The sequence below is a fragment of the Pygoscelis adeliae genome, unplaced genomic scaffold, assembly GCF_000699105.1.
Source record: "Pygoscelis adeliae isolate BGI_AS28 unplaced genomic scaffold, ASM69910v1 Scaffold82, whole genome shotgun sequence".
Classification (NCBI taxonomy): domain Eukaryota; kingdom Metazoa; phylum Chordata; class Aves; order Sphenisciformes; family Spheniscidae; genus Pygoscelis; species Pygoscelis adeliae.
Window position 1 is genome coordinate 1,681,875 of NW_008824287.1, and position 22,976 is coordinate 1,704,850.

The 22,976-nt window shown below is 36.6% G+C and overlaps 1 protein-coding gene across 2 annotated transcripts in view; it reads left to right on the forward strand.

The window, feature by feature from the left end:
- Positions 1-22,976, forward strand: part of OSBPL9 (oxysterol binding protein-like 9) — a 56,434-nt gene that overhangs the window by 19,960 nt on the left and 13,498 nt on the right. The window contains exons 4-8 of one of the 2 annotated variants that reach the window (XM_009318722.1): positions 7,772-7,867; positions 9,915-9,962; positions 15,271-15,300; positions 16,183-16,233; positions 20,618-20,656. In XM_009318722.1, coding sequence (XP_009316997.1) covers positions 7,772-7,867; positions 9,915-9,962; positions 15,271-15,300; positions 16,183-16,233; positions 20,618-20,656 — 264 coding nt within the window. The remainder of the gene's footprint in view (positions 1-7,771; positions 7,868-9,914; positions 9,963-15,270; positions 15,301-16,182; positions 16,234-20,617; positions 20,657-22,976) is intronic. The other variant, XM_009318723.1, reaches the window with a different exon arrangement.

Here is a 22,976-nt window from a genome sequence, read left to right on the forward strand (position 1 = left end):
GGCCCCGCCCGGGCGGCCGCTCGGGGCAGCCCCGGGGAACAGGCGGCAGAGATCGGCGTTAGGCAGCCTCCCGGGGAGCGGAGCTCCGCGGGGAGGGCGGGCACGGGCTTCCTGCGCGGGGGGACTCGCGGAGTCTCCGGGAATGGCTTTGATACCTTGCCGGAGTGCCGCCGAGTTTCTGTGCGCCCTGCGTGCCTAGAGGGATGCTTTCATCCGGTTACAAGAGCCTGTTGTATACAAACACGCCTTGGCTTCAATTAACATTTAAAACAAAACGCCACTTCATGCACTTGATGTTCTTTTGCTTTCCTTTTTATTTGGACAATAAAGTAAAATGAGTTCTTTGGGAGGATTATTGGCTCAACGGGTATGGATGGGGGTTTGAGTGCTGTGGCAGAGATTATTTTCTGTAAGGGTATTTTCTTAGGTTCTTGGTTTCTGTTGCAAACAGAAACGTGGTTATCTGTCATATAAAACCTTTACGCATCTGTTTTTGTCCAAAATGATACTCCTTTTTTCAGATTTTCATGCCGCTTTCGGTCTGCCTGTTCTGTTACTGGAGTGTTCAAGTTTGGAAAGTCAGACTTTGATTAAGTTTTCTTCATAGTGTCAAGCTCACATCTGTTAGACATGAGAAAGTATACTGAAACCTAGGTAGTTTGTGTGTTGTGTGAACCAAATCAGAAAGGATAAGGAATTAATGCGAGGTGGAGAGGTGGTGTCTGGGTGTTCTCTAGTCTGATTAGTCTTGCTACTTTTATTTTTGCCTAAATGTCCTACTGTGTTGTCCTTCAGTCTTTATAATGGAAGTGTTTTTGAAACACTTAAAAATAATAAAACATGCTTCCCCCCCCCCCCCCCCAAAAAACACTCGCAAGAATGAGCTACAGTCAAGGAACTGAGTAAGAACTGAGTCCTAAATATGTAGAATGAGTAAAGGTATTCTAGCTGTCCAGAGGGCTGACAATTAGTAACATTGTATTCAAATGAAACAAGAATAGGGAGGAAACATTTCAGATACACCTGTAGTCTAATTTCTCTAAATTTTGAAACTGAAATACGTTGTTCTGCTTGCTGTGTTTTTGTATGTTCTCATATTAAAGGCATTACTAAAAATATGCATAGTTCTTCTAGTATTATTTTTGTCTATTGAAAAGTCCTTGAACAGTAGATGGTGCGATAGTATTGGAAGTACCATTCTGAATCCACCAGTGTTTTTCCCCTTACCCCTCCCAAGATGTTATTGTTGTGGCATTACTAGGCTTTGCAGTGGCAGCACATCAGTTGCTTCATACCCACAAGAGGTAAGGGGAAGGGTGTGCATGAGGTGAGGGTATATTGTGGCTTGGGTTTCTTGTTTGTCTGGGCAGAGGTAGGAGGGTGATAAGTTATCTCAGATTTTCTTTTGTTCCTCACCAGCATCTTATGTCAACCAGCAATCCCATTCAGACAGGAAGTGCTTCTCATCGTCTTGTTTAGCATAAATGTCCTGCTTTCCTTGCGTGTCTTTCAAGTGGCTCCGTAGTGCTGCGTGTACTTTTTGGCTCTGGAATTCTCCTGTGTGAAAAGCCCTTGGAATTCTCCAGTGTGAAAACCCCTTGAAGATAACTCATGTCTCTTAGGACCACAGTGACTTTCTTCTTTGATCTGAAAAGTGCAAGATCACTGTTAAAATATGAATCTACCTAAAAACCACCAGTAACTAAACTCTTCTCACGCCTTAAGGGAATTCAGTAAAAAACTGAATAAATCTTAAATTCTAAATGGCTGAATGTGTGCTTGTATTCCGGTAGTGTTAGGACCCTATCTGTAGGAGGGTCCTCCATGCTCACCCTGAGCTGGAGGGATGAGCTTTGCTTCCCCCCCACCCCCGTTCCTCCTGTTAGCTGAAGCTTTCACACTCATTCTTGCCTTAAATCCCTTGTATTGAAATGTACTTTTTCCTTCTTCTGTTTTAGTGCTGCTAGAGCATCTTGGTAAGTGTCTTAAAGTGGTAACTAAAGAGGCTGTTGAGAATTGCGTAAAACACAACTAACTACCACCTTGATTTAAAAAATAAATAAAAATACAAAGCTGAAACTTGCATATTCTGCAAGTAAGATGTCTTTCATGCTTTCTGAGTAGATATGGCAGTGATAATCCACATTAGAGAGTCTTTACATACTTGCAGACTACAAAGGATTTCCTACCCAAACTTATGAAAACCCTTCAGGTAATGCCCCAAACTATTTCAGCCTCTAAGTGGACTCACTGTAGAGACAAAGGAACTGAAATTACTGTCAGTACAAAGGTGGGCCATTTCTTATCACCATAAAAGTGAAAGGAATTAAAAAAAATATAATTGCTCTGTAGCTTGATACCTCCATAATTTAAACAAGATGTTTACTTCATAAGTAGCAAATAGTAGGGTAAGAAAACTATATTCTAAGAAGTGGATCTGGGATTGTTGCTGCGAAGAGTGATACAATGGCTTAAATATTAAGAGTTACACCATGGCTTCACCAATACTTAAGAGTTGGTACTGCTGCCGGAAGCAGTCCTGTCTCGCTTCTCCTAGCAGAGGGGAAGAGGCAGTGCGGCAAGAATAGCTGAATTTGGAACTGGATTCAGAACTGGCCCAAATTAAAACTACTTTTCTGGCTGCCCTCCCTCCCCAGACCAGTTTAGTTTTAACCTGGATTAGTTTCCACATTGAGTTGATTATGTGGCAAGGTAAATGTTTATGCTGACTCAAAAGAGCGAGCAGAGTAAGGGTGAGAATAAACAACAGGGGAACTGATTTGTTTCTCATTCATTTATGCTGGTGTAAAGTGTTTGTGAAACTGTGTTGCTAGTAGCGGTTCACTTAGTATCACGTTACCCAGGATTTTTGATGACCGTTCTAAAGCTGCAAATAAGAATAAAGGATAGAGTAAAACTTTCTTGTATGTTTCTCTTAAGTATATTATATTGTTACTCACTGGCTTTCCAATGCTCGTTCTAGTGTGAGTCAAGAATGCTTGCATAAAACTAAGAACAGGTTCTTTTAGATTAAGAATATAGCCTATATAGATGTGTTGCAAGTGCTGGTGGAGGGGCATAGAGCTAACAGGCATGCTGCCCTTTTTCAAATTTTGCTAACAAAGTAACTACAATAGTGAATAAGCACGTTAGTGCATGTGCATTATCTGCATCCATAACAAATTATGTAGGTAGATGAATGGGACTCTAGGATATACTTAGTATTTGTGAGGTTTCGGAATTGTAACCTATGCTTTAAAGACAGAATTTTGCATCAGTATGTAAGTACTTCAGTTTTTTGAACTCTTTCTATTTTCCTAGAGGACCTGATAATATCTATAGCTACACAGTCTTTGCTAAACATTTTGTGTTTTGCAATGCAGAAATAGGTTTGTTTGTTTTGTTGTTTTGTTGTTTGGGTTTTTTTTAGAAGTGTAATATTCTGACTGTTTGGAAGGCTTGTATGCCTTCCAGAACTCCTACATTTGTTTTTAAACTAATTTTGAGACATTTACATTCTGAGCTTTAAATATTGCTCAAAAATCTAGCAGGGGAAAGAAATATAGTTGTCTTTGCCACAAATAAAAAGACAAGAAGGTGCCATTGTTTAGTGGCTTACTAGTCGATTTGTTGTTTTTCTTCAGTTTTCTATCAGTGGTTCTTACAGGCAATGTCCTACTTGACAAAATCAAACATGCTGTAGGCAGGGCATATGTTTCTGATGGTGTATTGCAGATGGAGGGAAAACACTCTTATTCACTTCTTTAAACTAACTTCCACAAGATTTTTTTTTTTTTGGACTTGAAATCCTAATTAAATGAAGAATATAGTGTAAGTATCTTAAAAAAAAAAAAAAAGTCCGCTCTGTACAGCTTTCTTTTTTCCTCCCCCAGTAAAGCTATTCTACAAGGACAGCTCTTGTCAAGTCTTTGCTGTTGCCTCTATCTTTTTCTTTGTTTCCCTGCCTTCATTACTGTTCGTTTTCCACAGAGGTCGTTATTGTAATGCTTTTATTTGAGAAATACATTTGAATTTTTCTGGTATGCTGCTTCTAAGGATGATGCAATCTTTTCATCCGATCCTAGGTTGAAAGAACTAGTTTAAATTAGTCTGGAATTACTTCTCAGCATGGACAAGTTTTGACTACAAATGCATTAGTGATATGGGTGACTTCTCATTTGGAGGACAAGGAAACAACATATAAACTCCCTTAGTGCTAGCAGTTCTGTAATGGGAATAACGCTCGTAATATGTATTTTTAATTGGTTTATATTTTGTTGTTGCCCTCCTGTTTACCCCCTCCAAAAAAAGGGTTGGGTACAAAGGGAGTAATTTTGCAGGACTCCTGGCATGAGCGTTCTTCGCTGAAGCCCAGACCAGTGTTGTTTTGAGAGGTGGTGGGGAGATTAGGAGTTATATAAATTACTTGCTTCTGCAGCTATTTCCTCTGGTAATATAATCTGTTAATTCCTTAAAACCTATATGAGCATAGAGTAGTCATTATTTGAGGGAAATAAAGTGTACTTACCAATAGATCTAGTTATTCAATGGAAAACCAGGTGATATTACTTTGGATTGGTACTGACAGTAGGAAAGAATCAGTATATTTCTGAAGATCTGAAATACTTGGGTTCCTATTCTTTTTTGTAATTTGAAGATATTTATTTTAGAATCACAGCATAACTTCAGCTGGAGAAGACCTGTGGAAGTCACCTGGTCCAGGCCCCTTCTCATTGTGACACCAACTTCTATGTTAGATGTTGTCTAGGGTCAAATCCATTTGAGTTTTGAACTCTGCCCTCTGAGGGTGGAGGTTCAACAATATCTGCAGGCAGCCTCTTTTTGTCAGTTTATGAATAGGTGAGCAGCATATAATACAAGTGTCTCATAAAAATTTGATTGCTAGTTCAGATGTGCAGTTTCCTAATTTACATGTTTAACAAGCTGTTAAATGCCATTCTATTGACTCTGCTCACCTGTTTCTTTTGAAGCCTCATTTCCTACATGGCAGGGGAGGGAAGAAAGAGAAAGGGACCCTCTTTTTTCCTCTACCGGGTCTTTGGGTGACCAGATAATGAAGAAATAAGGATTTGTTATGCAAATCTGTACTTCGTATATCTGCTCTTTCTAAATTACTGCTGGGTTTGAAATATTGATTCATTTTGTTTGCTATTTATACAGTGTTTTTTTCTGTGCTATTGCTAATCTTGATATTTTTAACTTCCCAGTTATCTTTTGGTTTTCAATTTTAAAACTAGGTGAGAACTTAAAATTATTAACCTAATCTCATATAACACAGACTAGTAAATTTGCTCAGTAGGTTATCAAATTTCATCCAAACTGTCTTTATACAAACCAAGAGCAAACTAGTGAAGTGCTACAGCTTTAAGTACCTGTGTTTATTTTCAAAATTATTTTTGTGTTTCATTTTCAGCTTGACACTATGCTTGGTTTTATGGCTTTCTCTTTACGCTGATTGAAGTTTTAACTTTCTAATGCAACTTTTTAGGTCACAGTTTTCACTCTGTGTTTGACGTGGATGTCTGCTCAGTTGCAACACTAAATGTTTTAATCAGCTTTTCCCTTAGTGCTGAGAGGCTGAAATTTAAGAATGGCATTTTATTTTTAAGCTACCACTAAAAATACCAGATTGTTACATATTAGTAGTCGGAGACTGATGACTGAAATAAAAATCAGCATTTTGATGCAGCATACAGATAACTTGCACCATAAACTATATTTCTGTGTGTAGTATCTTCAGCAGAAATTTTCTGTGTACTTCATGCAGTTTTGATATATGAAACCTGACCTCCAGAATTTTTTAACTGAGCATTCTAGACCATTTGCTGAAATGATGGTGTTTGCTGCTTGCTGTACAGACAATTCAGTTTTCAGTAAGGAAATAGAATACTAATTTCATACAGTTTCAGATCTAGTTTCAGTGTAATTTAAACTTGACTAGTTTGAGGGAGTGTCAAAAGTTTCTTGGTTGAGAGGACTCTCCCTTCTGCGTAGTTTTTTGATAACTTGTTACACTGGGTGTTTTTTGTCTTTTCTTAATTTCTTGGCATAGTCAAAATGGTTGCTTTCTTCTTGTCTCCTCCCTCCTCCTTGTTTCAAAACACTATTTCTAAATTTGTCCGGTGTGGACTGTCTAATACAGGGTGAAATATCTTTTTTTTTTTTTGTTTGTGCTGGTTTACAAACTAATCTGTATGGATAGATTTACTCATGTAGAACTGTTGTCAAGATCTGGGTGTTAGTTTGTAGCACAGTTTAAGATTTGGCAAATGAATAAAGAGTAATATCTTCTACAGTCAGTAGATGGCTTTATGTTTTAGGGTGTGCATGATACTGTGCACACAGCTTGACAGATGTAAGAGCAAGTCATTCCTCTATTGCACACAAACATTCACGCCTCTAAAGAGCCATCAGTAAAGCTCTTAATATGATGGCCCATTATCAAACAAAAATAAAAGAAACTATCTGTATTGACAGAGCAAACAATGTCAAAGAAAATGTTATACTAATATGGAATTTTACAAATATGGATTGCTCATCTTCCCCCATACGAAGTGTTTTTCCCCCACTGGCTAATCTTTACACATTCAGACTCTTGAGATTCTCAGCAGTCAAAACAGCACAGTTGATGGTTTTGTAAGCGTTTGAAGTGAAGATGTCATATTTTAGATCAATGTGAATACAGGTGAAAGTATTTAGGCTAGTAGGAAAGTCTTGTCACTGCTGTGATGTTCTCAGGATTGTGTTTCTCTTGTGACTGATGTTTGCTTCTTTATCCTTCATGGCTTTTTTCCTCTGATGTATTTAACTTGCATTGTACAATTTTTTTAAGCTGGGAGTGCTTCAATATTTGTTTCGCAGTTCCATTTGCACTAAAGGTATTATATAAGTAAACCTTAAATGTGCATGAAGTCAGAAGTAATCAATTTCAAGAATCCTCTCTTTTCTTTCATGTAATTAAAGATGTGGTAACCCAGTGGGAGTTTGTTCAGATCTTTAAATACATGGGTTATCAGTTTAAAGGTAGGGATTGTTATATGCAGAAGTGTGCTTTGAGCCTTACATTATTAAGGGAAACAAATTTGCAAGCAAGAAAACATAAAAGTAATCATTCTTATGGCACTGATACTTTGTCCTTGTTGGCATATGTGCAATAAAATGCAAGAAATCGAATATAGTGACAAGGATGCAAATCACTATAGCTGTAAAGGAACTAGGGCAACCAGGAATAATACTTTTGAATTTTTCAGCTCAAAGGAGGGTCCATATTTAAGAAGAGATTTAGCACGCATTAGTTCAGTTCGTAGCTAAGAAGCTGTGAGTTGAGCAATGTTGTCTGAAGTGTGAAAAGTGCAGTCATCCAATTTGGTATGGTTTTGTCTTCCTTAACTGAAATGTAGGAATATGGAATCACAAGACAGTCTTTGGAAAAACTTGAATTCTCCTTTATATTTTCCAAAGAAACTTTAATTAGTGTAATGTAAGGGGTTTTGTTCAATCATAAGTAATGAAATACTCTGGTATATGATGATTATATGCCTGCTGAAAATGTGTAGCGATTTACTGTTACTGATTTAGCTGCAAATAGAAGACAAATGTGTTCAGCTGTGTGCCTGTGTTTGCACATGGCAGGATGAGAGGCAAGGCAACATTTTATTAGTCAGTTGGCAGGCAAATCCATATTTTTGTTATCTTTTTTCCTCTTCTGAAACTCTAATTATATATTTTATTTCTATTTATTTATGTCTAGGGTGTGGATTCAGGATTTGTTCCCAGTGTTCATGATTTTGACAAGAAACTTACCGAGGCTGATGCTTACTTACAGATCTTGATAGACCAACTGAAGGTATGGTAACTAACTGGTGTATTTACTGTATTGGGAGTCTGCTCGTCAGTGTGGTTTTTCAAGGTCTGGTTGAAAGGAAGCTCAACAGGGGGGAGAGAGTCCTGTTTTATGCTTGGCACATGTTCTGGTCAATGTGGGAGGCAGGGAGAGCTCATCTGGCTGAGCTGACTGTGAACTGGAGAAAACAACCTTTTTTTATATATGAAGTCTGCTGATGATAGAATTTTATTTTCTCTTTCCCCCTAGCTTAGGGTTGTTACATAAGTTCCAACTACTGAAATAAAGAGATTTTTACTAGAAGTATAAAAATTAGAAGTTATAAGCTAAGGGCTGAAATAAGCTGAAAATGGTTCTCTTAGAATGGATCTTGGGATTGTTAAAATAGAGTTAGAAATTAAAATAGCTCAGATTTTATAGAATGGCTTACAATGGCCGAAACATTCTTTTGTATATATAGCTTCACGGAAATGGCAGAGATGACTTAAGTTTAACTTTGAAACATAATTAAATCATTGTATTGCTCATAGCATTTTGGAATTTATCTTGACAGAATTTTGTCAAGTAATCTCTAACTACAGTCGCAGATAGTTTCAGATTTTGTTGCAGTAGTGATAGATATAATCTCTTCTTTGTCCTTGACTGAAAATATTCTGTAGAAATTTTGTACAAATACAGTTCTCTTACGATTTGTACATGTATTTTAAGAGTAGGTGGGAAGGTGAGGAATGATGAGGTCATACCTCTCAGTACTCACCTGATTGAGAAAAACAGTTTTTGCTGCTGATTAGGACACTTTTTCCCATGACTCAGCAGGTTAAAATTGCTGTTAAGATTGCTTCAGTTCTGCTGGTTTGGAATTTTTTTCCTCATATAACGGGCAAGTATTGCATGTGGGATATTCAGCAAAAATTCAGTTGCAGGGGAGGGCGGAGAGAGGGAAGAGCATACCAACAAAAATGGAGGTAGGCAAAAGAGATGCAAACAAAATTCAAAGCTAAACTGCAAAGGACTTATCAGGAGTTAGCTTTGTCTCCCGCTCTGGAGCCATCTAGCATGCTTCGCTGAAGGAAGGTATTTAAATCTTTACACCTTCTAATTGTTATTTCAGGCCAACTGGGGGGGAGGGGCTATAGGAATGAATTAATAATGAAAGAAGAGTGAATTTGAGGATGGACAGAGACCAAGACTACAGTCTTTTTTTTTAGAACCAGAAATCAGCCCTCAACGGAAAGGGAACACATGAGTAGGTTTTAGGCAGGCAGTTGAGTGAAGAACTGTAGTTCACCTACTAAAAGTTAGTCTTTTCTGAGCAAGGGTGGATGTGAACAACTTTTGAGCATTACCCTTAACCTTTTTTTTTCTTCCTTGAACATCTTGTACTTAATGGTTGTTTGTATGTGCACCTTAGAGTGCTCTTGGAGGCAACTTTTAACTGTTTCAGCTCAGCTTGTGTAAAATACACATGCAAGCTTTTCAGTAAGGATTTGTTTCACTTTGCTTAGCTGTATGTCATATTCCACTTTTAAGAAAATAAATAGAAGTTAATGCTGGGAAATTACTGTGTATCTTCCCAAAAGAAGTGCTTACAAATCTTACATGATATGAATCATGTACTTGAATAATAAGGTACCTGGAAGGGTTGCTAAGGGTTGAGGCTGTTTTGGTAAGCACTCAGTATGCCCCAAAAATCTTTGCTGAAATAAAAGAAAGGCAGCCTGAGGTGTTCTGATGAGTGTCGCTTTTATCACTTAACCTCACCTTTTTGTGCAAACCATGGTGGAATCATGCCAGGCTGAGCTGTGGAACAAGCCAGGATCTGAGATTTGGTCTCTTGCAGGGTGGGATAATGTGAGAAATTAGTTACAAATTTGTTATATCACAAATGCTGTAAAGAAATGTTAGGCAAAAACTGCTTTGGGTCATAATACCTGGATCATATAACTTAAGTACTTATTAAATGCTTTTGGTTTTGAAATTTCTGTTTCTGGCTGATTTGATATGGAAAAATAACACTTTCAGTATTTTCACAAGTATCTCTTTCTTTTAGCTCTTTGATGAAAAACTCCAGAACTGCAAAGATGATGAACAGAGAAAAGCAAGTACATTTTGCTTAAATATTGCTTGTTTTGCTTAATCAGAGGGTTTTGTGCGTCAATTTGCTATAGTCTATAAAAATTTAAACATTCTTGGTCTATTTTCATATTCCTCAATTTGTCAAAATCACTTAAAGCAATTTGAATAACTGATAACATAATTTTTGTTGTGAATAGGTGGTAAACAGAATTTTTGGTAATACTGGGTGTCATAACATTAGAAAAGGTTTCAGTCTGTAGGAAATAATGACTCTGTCAAAAGCACTTTTAACTTAAATTTACTATTTTTTCATGTTTAACAAGGATGAATGTTTACTGTTTGTAGGAATAGCAAAGCTATTCTGAAGGAAAAAAGTAGATACTAAGAATCATGTATTTCACATAATCAGTCTGCATCCTGTGTAGCTCTGTGACTAGCATACCACATGTTGGAAGTCTGAGAATACCATAATTCATTCACCTTAGGTGAGGATGCCAAAAATGCAACTTGCTGTGTGGGGAGCCCTACTTTTTTAGTGAGGTTGTAATTCAGTTAAGTGTTGTGTATTTTTTTGCATCCCCTCCTATTCCATTTCAAAGTCAAGTTTGTAGGTCAGTGTTCAATCAAGATGTTTAAGAAAGGCTAGCACGTACCTTGGGTGGTGTGGGTTTGGCATTAAGTAGCATGCTGGTTTTGTATGTTAATTTGTGTGGTGTGGAGGAGGGATTTAACAATTCCTTATGAAGGGTTTATTACTGAGGAGTTGCTTTTGTTTTCAGCAAATGCAGTAATTTCAATATCATAAAGTAGTGGTGTGTTTCATCCTAGTTCCCTCCCTCCCCCCAATTTCACTTGTGAAAAACAAGCTGATGTTCTCTTGGTGTTTGATTTCAGTTTTGAGAACAGTTTGATGCTTTGTGTGATTAGTTTACTACTTCATAATGGTTGTGACCTTTCACGTGTTACCCATCTTGTTTGATGTGTTATGTGGTGTCTTAGGGACTTCACAAGTGATGGTCTTTCTGGAGTTCTTTTGCATGTACGGGCTTTTAAAATAACTTTGAAGTACAAGCGTTCTCTGTGTAAGTGTGTTTAATCTGTAGACAACTGACCAGGAGAGTAAGATCTAAAGATTTTGTATTTCTCCTTCAGTGTGTCTCACTGGGAAGAGTTGTCCTTCAATTTTGACCTCCCTCCAGATGTTACTTTGCAGATCAGGCAGTACCTTCTTTTTCCCCTGTGACAGTGCTTCTACTCCCTGGAGACTTTCCGCATGTTGTGCTGATTTCTTTCTTTATCTCTGCAAGGTATCTATGGAACAGACAGGTTGACTTTATAGAGAAAGCAGGAGGCTTGTTTAGAAGAGGTCAGCTTCCTCTGGTTTTAAATCTTGATGAGTATTGCTATTACTATAGATTCCATTTATTCTCTATTAAAAATTAAGATGACTTGGCAAAGTTCTTTTTGGATCATGTCTCTTCCTGTACAAAAGCAGCTAAGAGGTTTTTTGATACTGTATTTAGCAGTTTTCCTATTTGTTTATGAAGTATGGTTCAGCTATCAGACTATGAGCTGAGTGTAACCTGCAGGATACTTCCATCCAACCCGTAGTTTTTTTTTCCTCTGAGGAAACAAGATTTGGTTATTTGAGAGTTAGATGCTTCCTGACTAGCTGAGTGCTGTTTTCTGCAACTCTTTATGGCCAGGCATTTAAAACCTGAGCTATTGTTTTCACAAGTGTACAGCGCACTGGATGAGCTGGTTTTTAGTTACAGAATATTTGGTCTTTTGAAGATAATGGTATAGGGTATAGGTGTTCTGAGATGCTTCAAGATCTCTCGGATATCTTCTTTCTGAGACATGGTAATCTGTTGAACTTGGAAGAAGACAGTGCAGATGTAGACTTTGAATTTTGAAGACTGAGAAATACTGTGATTATCATGAATTCCCTGTGTTATATCGATACTCCTGGCAGAACTACAACTAGCACTGTATAGTGGGATCATGCTGTCTTGTAAGCATACTATAACTAGCAGTGCTGCCAGTTTTCCTGAATCTACTAATGGGGTACAATGTATATATCCGATTATGTAGGAAGTAAGGGAGGGTGCGTGATCTGAGGGTACTGGCGTTTCAAGCTGAAGACAGGATAGGACCTTGCTTTCTTGCAGTGTTAGCAATATTATTGGTGAGAAGTCGAAGTAAACTTTTCTGTTCGGTTTTGTGAAACTATCTTGACCGCACATATCGGGGAGAACAAAACTGTAAGCATTCAAAAGTATCAGAATAGTGAAGAGGTGTATATTTGGCAGGCTGGAACAAAGCTGACATTACTTAACAAGATTTTGGAGAGAAGTGTAGCCTGCTCAAGCTGTTTTGTTCACAACAAGTACTTTTTGTGAAGTAAATCCAAGACTGAGCACACGGATTCAGGTTGCACCGTATGGATTCTGACCATGAGTCAGCTGCCCCTACAAGCCTCTGCTGCCTCTTATTGCTGGATGAGCTGATCCAATTCTCTGTAGTCACATGATTGTTGAATGAGGCAAAAATCACTTTCAATGAAATAAAATTAGCTTTCTATTGGATCACCAGTGGCTTCATTAAAAAAAAAAAAATCAGATGTGAGAAGGTGCAACAAGCAGCAAGTAGATGGAGTAGTTTCAGCGGCAGCCTGCAATTTGATTAGATATAGCATGTGGCTGCATTCTGCAAATATAAGCCCTCAGGAAATGGATGTTTCATTTGAAAATAGTGTATTCATTACCTAAAACCAGGGAAACTGTCTTATTAAAATTTTATCTTCATCTGTTTTCAAAGAGTAGGGATGTTGAAGAGAGAAAATTGTGATAACTTTTAGTAATAAATTATATTCTTTGATTTTTATCTTTTTGGTAATATTTTTTTATCTTCAACATACCTCTTTTTTACCTGCTTATGATTTTTCTTACAATTTTGTATTTTCTAAATTATCTATATTAGTTACTTTAATGTAAGTTTAAACAAAATATAATAAGAATGAAGTTACAAGGATTGTAGCACCATGTATACATAGCAGTGTAGTTCCGTACAGTTGATGAGATGAGGTACAAGCATTCGCCTAACTTCTCCAAACCAACCACTCTTGTAAGCATGCCAGTTTTGTTGCTAGTGATTGTCCGCTTGGTTTTTTTTCTCCCTGGTGTCATGTCTCTAGTGTGTTTGTATAAGATCTTACAGGGGAGAGTTTGCAAACTTTATTTTATGGCTGCTTACATCACCATTCTAGAATAACACATTGCTCATGAAAATCCTGAGACTTCCATATCAGTGTTTGCTTAGCCTTAAAGAACAGGGCTGGTGCTCTTTAGAAGGGTCTTCCCAGGGACTGAGTCTGTCTGACTTGCCTGGATTGTTCTCGTAACTTTGTGTACATATGAAGAAGACAATGTTCCAGTTCCATGTGCTCTATTCTTGCAAGGTAGCCATACAGCACAAATGTGAAAAATATTGGATTAATGCGTACTGTTACTACTTAAGTTGGCCAGCTCACAAAGAATTCATTTCCATAGAGGAAAAAATTATGATTGTATAATTTGTGGATAGGTCTTGGAAACCAGGTGTCCTGAGGTTTTTCCCATCTCAGATCTTCTGTGTGATCTTGGACAAATTACCCTTTTGTCTGTACCTATATGTAAGAATAACAATGTCTTAATTAGTCTATTGCTTGGAAAATTACAGATGGGTGGGGGGCAAACAGTGTGACTGAATTACATTATATGGCCTGACATCACTTTCAGATTTTCAGCAAAGATGATATCAGTGAAGGAAATGAGATACCAATTTACCAGTGTAAATACTCTAGAACATGTTGGGGAAAAAAATAGGTAAAGAATAATCAAAACTGCTGACAGCTGCCTACAGTTGGCTATAAAGCTTTGAGACTGAATGACTTATTTCAGCTGCATAATCTTTCATCTGACAAGATCTGTATGTTTGGGTACATTGCCTGTTCTACTTTGGTGCTAAAAGGCCAAAAACTTCACTGCTGTCATTATATTTAAAATGCCTTTTTCAATATGTGTTGATAAAGTTTGGAGTGGAAGTATAATAAAGACATGAAAAACAACAACAAAAAAAAAAACCAAAACAAAAGAATTTTTAGCTGTTGGCACGTTTCTCTGCTAGCAACAGAAGTAAATATAATACAACTTTGTGATATAACATCCCTGATATGCTATTTCCTGGATCAGCTTGGTCCAGTCTTTCCAGTGGAAAAGGCTGAGGCTAGGTGCTATTTGGCCACCTCTTGCCAATTAATCATGAAGAAAACATATAGCATCCTCATGAATAGTATATAGAACAGAGTATAACTGAAAAAATTTTCCCCAGGTATTGGCTGGGAAGCCATCACTGCATTTTTTATTTTTTTTTTTAATCCATGAGCTGAGACTGTTCATTCCTGTAGATTTATAGATGCATGTGGCTCTCTTACGGTGTAGAATTTGGCTTGCAGTGCTCTGTGGGGTTAAAAGTTACTTTACACACTTCGATTATTCAAGAATAAAAAAGACTGTGACTCAAGTCACATGAGACACTCATTAATCAAAACAAAGAGGTCCTGTAATTAAATTAGTAGAGGTTCAGTGCTGAGTCCAATTTAATAATTTTGCCTTCTGCAGACAGACCCAAGGACATCAACAGGATGCATATGCTTCTTAGATAGGTCATGCTTATGTGTACAATGGCATGCAGATGCCTTTTGCATGCTTGAAGTGCAATTCCACACAGGAAATCTTTATGAACCAGTGTTTTTAGATAAAATTGAGTAGGCAGATTTCCAGATGCACTTTTACTGGAGGCTTAGAAAGAGCAAGAACATGTGTGCACTGTTATTTTCTGTGATTTTTTTTTTTTAAACTGTGCTTAACTGCATATGTTTATTTTACTTGAATGATGGTAATTTCAAGTAATATTGATCGTTGGAATGTGCCACCATTCAGTACACTATGTAAGGATGCAAACTGAACTTAGAGTCAATCATCATACTGCATTTTATTTTTGTTGATGTTATGTAAAACTGAAGTGTCGACTTTGGGTAAATACGTATAATGTCACTGCTCAGAAATTACTGACCTTGTCATCTTTAAGCTTTAATTATCAGTTTGACTTCTGTATTATCAATTACAAAATGAAAATTGTGTCTATATACAGAAATAGTCTTTAATATGTTGGTTGCTTTTTTCCCTCCCCAATTTAAGATTAAAATATAGTGTTTGTACAGTATTTAGGTCAAACTAGATGCTGGAAATTCTGTCTTTAACCATACTATTTTGATTTTTCTTTTACAGAAAATTGAAAGTCTCAAAGAGACAACCAGTGTAAGTTTCTTTAATTTTTATATCTATTATACATAGATACTGAAATTAACCTTATTTTCTTGGGAAAGTTTCTAAAGCTTTTTACAGAAAAGTGGGAATCCATATTAGGTCCAACAGTGTGATGGCAGAGGCAGCCTGGTTCTGGTGCTGTATTCAGATTTATGTCTAGCACCTTAGAATCATAAAATCATAGAACAGTTGAAGCTGGAAGGGACCTCTGAAAGTCTGTAGTCCAACCCCATGCTCAGAGCACAGTCAGCTAGAGCAGGTTGCCCAGGACCAAATCTAGTTGAGTTTTGAGTAACTCCAAGGATGGAGGCTCTACAACCTCTCTGGGCAACCTGTTCCAGTGTTTGATCATCCCTAGAGTAAAGAAGTGTTTTCTTATGTTTAAGGTGAATTTCCTGTATTTCATTTTGTGGCCATTGCCTGTTGTCTTGTCACCGGGCACCACTGAGATGAGTCTAGCTCCATCGTCTTTACACCCTGCCATCCCAATCAGATATTGATGCCCATTGATAAGGTCTCCCCTGAGCCTTTTCTTCTCCAGATTAAACAATCCCAGCTCTCTCAGCCTCTTTTCACATGACAGTTTACCTGCTTCCAGCGCTCTGAAAGTTTGAAGCTGACCTCCATTTCACCCTGACAACCTGTGTTGTATGTGGCTTTTGGAAATTTCAGTTTTCTACTGCTGTGCTTTTGTCTCTGGGGGAAAAAAAAAAAAGGGAAGGGAAAGTAGGGGTTCTACAGAAGTGAGTGTCCATTTAGTTCTCACCCAATATTTCAGTTAGTATTGTGTAACTAATAAAAACCTGTAAATACAAAATATTATAGGATAGTAATACAAGTTGTTTTTTTCCCCTGTTATTTTTGTTTTCCTAGAGCATGGTAGAATCAATAAAACACTGCATTGTGTTGCTACAGATTGCTAAAGTAAGTACACTATAAACTATTTTGAATTCTAATTATACAGCATTAATCTGTGTGAAAACAATTGAAATCTAAAAGTGCCTCCTATATGATCTAGGATATATATATATATAAAAAAATTGGTATAAGTTGATTTATGCTACTATTTTAATGAAGTTCCTGAAATACTGAGTTCCATAGCAGACAATCCTGTTAATGTTCGTGGTAACAGTTGTGTTGATGAGAAAGCTTTTCTTTTGAAATAAACTTTCTTTTGCAGAGTTTGCTATTAGACTGAATAAGAACTTCAACAAACGTAAGGGTGACAGAACAGAAACTTAACAAAACTCTTCTTTTTGTTTCATTTAAGAATGTGACTAACATAAATAGAAAAAGGGAAAATTGTGATGTTAATAGTCTTAAACTGGTTTGGCAAGGTTTTTAATAGGTCTGAAGTTCATGATGATCTTGAAGTACGAATTGTATTATTTGAGAATGCAGTACAGGTAATGCACTTATGCTTTTCACTTAAGTGTTTTGTTGCTTTTTAAAATTTAGTGAGATTTGGATTTTTTTTGTCAAGTTCTGCTCTTACAGGCCTTCACGTACTGTATTTAGGATATGTTAATTATGAGCTGCTGATTTATATCTTGCGACCAAAGTGAAGGAAGACAGTGTTTTGCAAAGAAATTAATTTATGGTAATTTCAGAATTTAAGGCTGAATTTAATCAGAACACGTTCTGACTTATTCAGAAATAAGCATAGGCTCTTCAATTTTTTTTTCTGTAGTCTAGATCAACTTCTTTTTTGTGGCTTTCAAATACAATACTGCTGTTTGTCTTCATTCTAGATGCCAGATACATTGTACAAAATTTTGAGGCCAGTGAAAATTGAAGTATTTAGAACCTTGCAGGATCAGAAGTCATTCACTAAACGGATCAGTGCATATTTTGTGAAATTCAAATTCATATCAGTAGCTTCAAAATTCTGAAGAAAAGTTTTGTTAGTTAACAGGTTTATACAAAACCAAAAATATTTTACAAGTAGTGGGGTACACTGAAATATTTTTGTGCCACATGAATCTAGAGCTAGAACAGTCTGTCTTTCACATATAGTGATACTATTTGAATCCTTCGCTGTAGCGATAGCAAGAAAAGCCTTGTCAGCACTTAATAATTTGCTGTTAGTTAGTACTGGGTATATCTAGAATTGTTTTAGTACAGTGAAACCAGTAGGCTATATGTCATTCTTTGGGGATTTGGTGGAGTCAGTTGTAGATAGATTAGATAGCAGTATGCTAGTTTTCTTACACAGCTATATGTGACTTGCTGTATTACGGTAGCTGTTGGAGAAACTGTGTGCAACAAATGACTTGCTCGTTTTTTGTTAATTACTATATAAATGTATTTAATAGTTGTTATTTTCACAGAGGTTTGATTCCTATGAAATTTTGCTCTTTTTTAAAAAGCTTTGCTATGCATTAGCAAATCTGAAAGAGCAGAATTATAATCTGCTTTTCAGGTTCTTGATCAAAGCTCGTAATAGGTGGCTGAGTTAGCTTTCTTGTTTCTATTGAATATCAAATTCCATTTCTGCTATGGGTAAGTTTATTGGGGGATAGATAAATATGATTGCTTATCTTGCACTGATGCAAGCATATTTTGAAGTTGGTTAGGTGGTTTGCTGATAATGGACAAAACTGAACTTGTAGTGCCAGTTGCAGTAATTTTTGATTAGGTTCAGTGTTTTACTGCTCCAACTACCACATAAGCATAAAGGTAGGTGGAATTTGGGTCCCCCAAAGATGCTAAGACGTGCTTTCTGTTACACTGAGTCAGACCTTGAAGTCCTCCTTTCAGTATCAGTAAAAATTAACCAGTGTAAATAGATGGGTTTATCCATTGGGGAGCAGAGGTTTTTTGTTTGGTGGTGGTTTTTTTGGGGTTGGTGTGGTTTTTTGGGGGTTTTTTTTGCTAAACCATATCTAAAACTCTTGTAGAGCTATTGAAGATAAGGTGGTTTAAATGAGGAGTTTATGCATAGCTAATTGGAAGAAGTTGATCCACATATAGTGAAAAATACCCTCTATAAAACTTCCTGCTATTTTAATGACCTTTTATTCTGCTTCATCTCTTTGTCTTCTTCCCCTCTCTCTATCTTAGGCAACTATACTTCTTGACTACATGGCACTTCTGTTCCCCTCCCACCTCCTGCCCCCTTTTCCATAAACTCTGTTGGTATCCTGATTTCTCACTACTGTAGGAAATTAAGAATACAGTTTTCTTGGTTTGTTTTTACAGTTCTGTAAGTTGCATGTGTATGAAGCATTATATATGTAAAAAGGTATTGTGTCTGACTGATAGCTTTCTGTTCTCCAGTATAGAAACCTTTAAGATTCTGCAAGTTTTTTTCCAAAAAATGTAAGTCAAGTATGGCTGCTGACTTACACTGCTGAAAATAAATCATGTTAACACCACCCCTGCCCCCCATTTTTACTTCTACAGTGTCTTTCTCGTTAGGAGACAGACTTCACAATTACCTTTTGGTTGTTTGCATACCTTGAAAATTGTTATCGCTTCTCTATATACTCAGAACATATCTCTGTTTCACACAGCCACTTATTATTCAGATGATTTTGGTACATTGAGGCAAACCTGTGTTTTTGGTGGCTTTGTGGTTTTGGCTTTTTTTTGTTTTATTTTTATTGTGTATTAAGTTGAGCTGTTTCATGGGCTCTTAAAGCAACCTGCCTTAGGACTTGGACAGTTAAATTTTCATTAAACTTACTGGTAAATCAAGTGTGTAAATCATGCTACTTGTACTTGAGGTGACCCAAGGCATTTTCAAAATAATGAAGTAAATACCAGCTAAAGAGGAATATGTTATAATACATACGTCGCTTATCAAAAAGCAATCAAAATAAACTAAGTGGGATGGGTAGGTGGGGTATTTGGCTTGTGTTGTCCCCTTTGCATGTATGGCAGTTGAAGATGTCCAGCTTTGCTGATGTGTGTTGTGAAATATATGTTGTGGTCTGTCAGTGAGCTGGTAAACTACAGTCTTAGAAATATATATATATCTTATGTTTTATGAAGTAGCTTTTATAATTTAGATATTTAGTTTTGCATCTTTGCCTTTCCTTTTTCATGCCATCATTTCTGGTCAATCTTGCCTGCCTAGTTTTGTAGCATTTCTGCCTTCCTTACCTCATCAACATGCCACATTGCTGATTGTGCATTACTGAGATAGGATAGCAAGCTTCAGTACAAATGCAGCACCTTTGTGCTTAGGTCTTAGAGATGACAGCATAACACGGAAATTTTGTATGTTGGGGAAAAAAATAAATATTTGGACTCCAGTGTTACTCCTCCTTCTCTGTTTGTAAGTTTGCAACCCAATGGAACTCATTACCCTTAGTGTCGTTTTTGTCATGGAAAGCCTTGCTTAAGAAATGTCAACTAGCAGACATGAAATTTGAGCAGCCTATCGCCAACTGTATAAGCTAAGGAAGAATGTATAAAGTATCAAAATATAAGTATGTGCCAACTTTTTCTTAATACTATTTACAGCTTTTTTTTTTTTTCTTGTTCCTCTTAACTTAGACAACTGGAAATCTGGGGAAATACTCTGCGGACAGGTCTTAAGGCTTCCACTGAAAAAAGTTATGGGTTGATATACTGGTAATATGAACTTTGCAGCAGAAGTGAAGAGATTTGGCTTAGTTTTCAGTAAAACTTATACTGTTGCTGGTACAGTGTTAAAACTATGCTAACTGTAGATTGGCATTAAGTTGTCTGTTGCTAACGTAATTTCCCCTGATGACGGTTTTATTCCATGCATTGCCTGCTCTTCCACATAATGCTTCTAGGCAAAACCCCCAAAATCCTAGATTGTAAATAATCTAAAAACATTTTAAAATCTAGCGGATACCAAGCAGCAAAAGTTAAAAACTTTTAACTTATAAAGGCACTTCTGCCTTTCAAAAGCAAAAAGTGCTTTAGAAAACTTGACTTGTATGCTAATTGCAGTTCTTCAGAAACTGAGAACTTTGTGTCTTTTGGTTTTCAGGAACTCATTGGTGCTGCAGACCATGTTTTGGGGGGCTCTTAATTATTTAGGAAGAACCTACACTGTAAAGCTTAACTGTATTCTGCAGTGCAGAAAGGATATTTTAAAAATTGTTCAAACTTGTCTGGACAGATCCTTGGAAAACTGTAATCTTCAGAGGTGCAGTGACTATGTATAGAATTGTTTCTTCTAAGTTTAGTTACTGTATCACATGATGAGGAACACTTTATGGCTGAAAATGTAAACATTCCTGAGAGAAACTTGCTGTTCTCGCTTAACACAGAACTGATAAGTCGTACAAGATTGTTATGTTGATAATTTTAACATTTTTTCCTTAAGGACCAAAATAATGAGGAGAAGCACGCAGATGGACTTATAGTAAGTTTAAATCTAATCTTTATCTCCCTTTATTTCTGCAGAACATGTGAGCAGAGACCTGAATTTCCACTCATTTTGCAACATACTTCTTCTTTTCTCTAATTTACTGCTTCAACTGTCTTGTTAAAATTACTGTTGAGTCATTAGCTTCTGAGGTTGGCTAACACCCTTGCCTTTAGAAAATACAGTGATCAGTTTTATACTGAGTGTCTTAAATGGCAGTGTTACGACTGAACACTTAGATAAAAATCTGCCATGTGAACAGATGAAAGGGAAATTATTGGGATAGAAATAGTTTTGTGTTCCATCTGAAGTATCTTTATGTATGAAATAGATCAGCTATCTGTGTGCTTCAAGTAGTTTCTTTTCTACAGTGCTGCTCATTTGACGCAAAGTTGTATTATGTCTGTTTAAGCAGTGTTTCTTCTTTAATATAACTTCTGCATTTTTAATGTAACCTGTCATCTTTGGTTTCAGTCACGTGTGACTTCTCTTTCTTCGTTCTCTTTTTGTCACTTGAGTACGTTTCAGATACTTTTAATAGGAGATTGGTTTCAGTAAAACATAACTCTAAAAATCATAGTTTGTTTTCATTACAGCTGACAATTCCCAAGCTTGCTTTGTCTTTCCATTATGTACAGCTTTAGCAGTATGATTTTCTGGTATGAACTTTGGAGTAAAGATGCACATGCAGATTTTGGTTTCGTGCTTATTGTAAATAAGATAAATGATTACCCTGTGGAGAGTCATGTAATTCAGGTCTTAGTGTACTGGAATAGGTTCTGTTGCGTGCCCTGGAAAAGAGAGATTATGCAGCTAGACACTACCACAGGCAGAGGGGTATGCACATTAGATCTGCAACTCAGAAATTGCTTATAGATATTACAACTTACTAAAGTCTGAATTTGATTAGCCACTATTCTAATTGTCTGTGGGATGGCTTATGCTGGGGAGAAAAAAAAGTATTTCTGTAAGAATATATTAACTGATGCATCAGTGATCGTGAAGACTGAAATTTTGATGCTATTGAGGTCAACATTAGCTTGGGCTAAAGGTCAGGATTTCACTTTAAACTTAGGCAGGAATATGATCAAAGTTTGACACCATGGTGGGATGACAGTCTTGTTTCTGTGTGGTTGTTTTTAAGTTGTTATTAAACTCAGAGTAGGAAACTTTCAGGTCTGCCTTCATCTGTTCCTAAACCACGAAGGCAAACCCCAAAATACCTAACAAGAAACTCCAGTTCATGTTCCGATGTGGAGAATTGTTTAAGGATAAGGTTACAAGCCTGCATACAAAATCAAAGTTACTTCCGCCCCCCCCCTTTATCACACCAGTGTTCTGTATCATATATATTACTAGTTTCCCTAAAAAGCAGGGGAGATAGAGATAGCAAAAGCATCCTGTGTATCATAGGACCATCTTGATTTTTAAGTTTCTTAACTCTGAAAATGGGATCATGATTTTAAACTGAAATATGTGGGACAGGGACCTACCTGTGTTGCATGCATAATTGCACAAACGGTTGAAGTAATGTATAAGGGACGTTGATTTTATGCTGGAATACAGTGGAGTAACAGTATATGCACTGGATTATTTATTTGTATACTAGTTAGTAACACCAACAAAAATGTAGAAAGCAATTTAATGCTTTTTTTCCTTTTAAAACTTGAGATTTTTTTTAAAGATAAACAGGGAATAATAGTTTTGTTTTCAATTAAATAAATCCTGTGCTATAAAAAAATAATAAAAATCTTTAATGCTTCACTGATATTTTTTTTTTAATGTAGGATAAAGTTCAGAATTACAGTTAACCAGGAAAGGAGGCAAGAAAGAAGTCTTCCTTTTGTAGGAAAATGGGAGGAGGAAGGTTAAAATGACCCTGTTTCCCTCAATCTGCATGCAAATAGAAATTAATAGACTAAAAGGAGGGAAGAACAGTTGGAGACTCTCTTCTGTTTTAAATATTGATCTAAAAAGAGGATAGGAATAAATGTACTGACTAAATTTAAAGGCAAAGCTCATGTACCCTTTTTAAAAGCAGAACTTTTTTTCAAAGTAGAACTCGGTATTGTATGACCTTTCTGTGGTTGATATTCTTAAACTTAAGCACAGTAGCAAGACTTCCTAGCAAATTGAGGCAAAGATTTTCACAGTTCTGACCTAGATCAATGGTTTTAAATTGCAAGATGTTCGGAAAAGGGTTTTACGTGCCTTTTATCCAATTAACAACCCAGAACAAGGTAGAAGTTCTTGTTGTTGTATGTAAACATATATAAAAAACAATGCGTAGATGGTAACAAAACTACAGGCCAGTGAA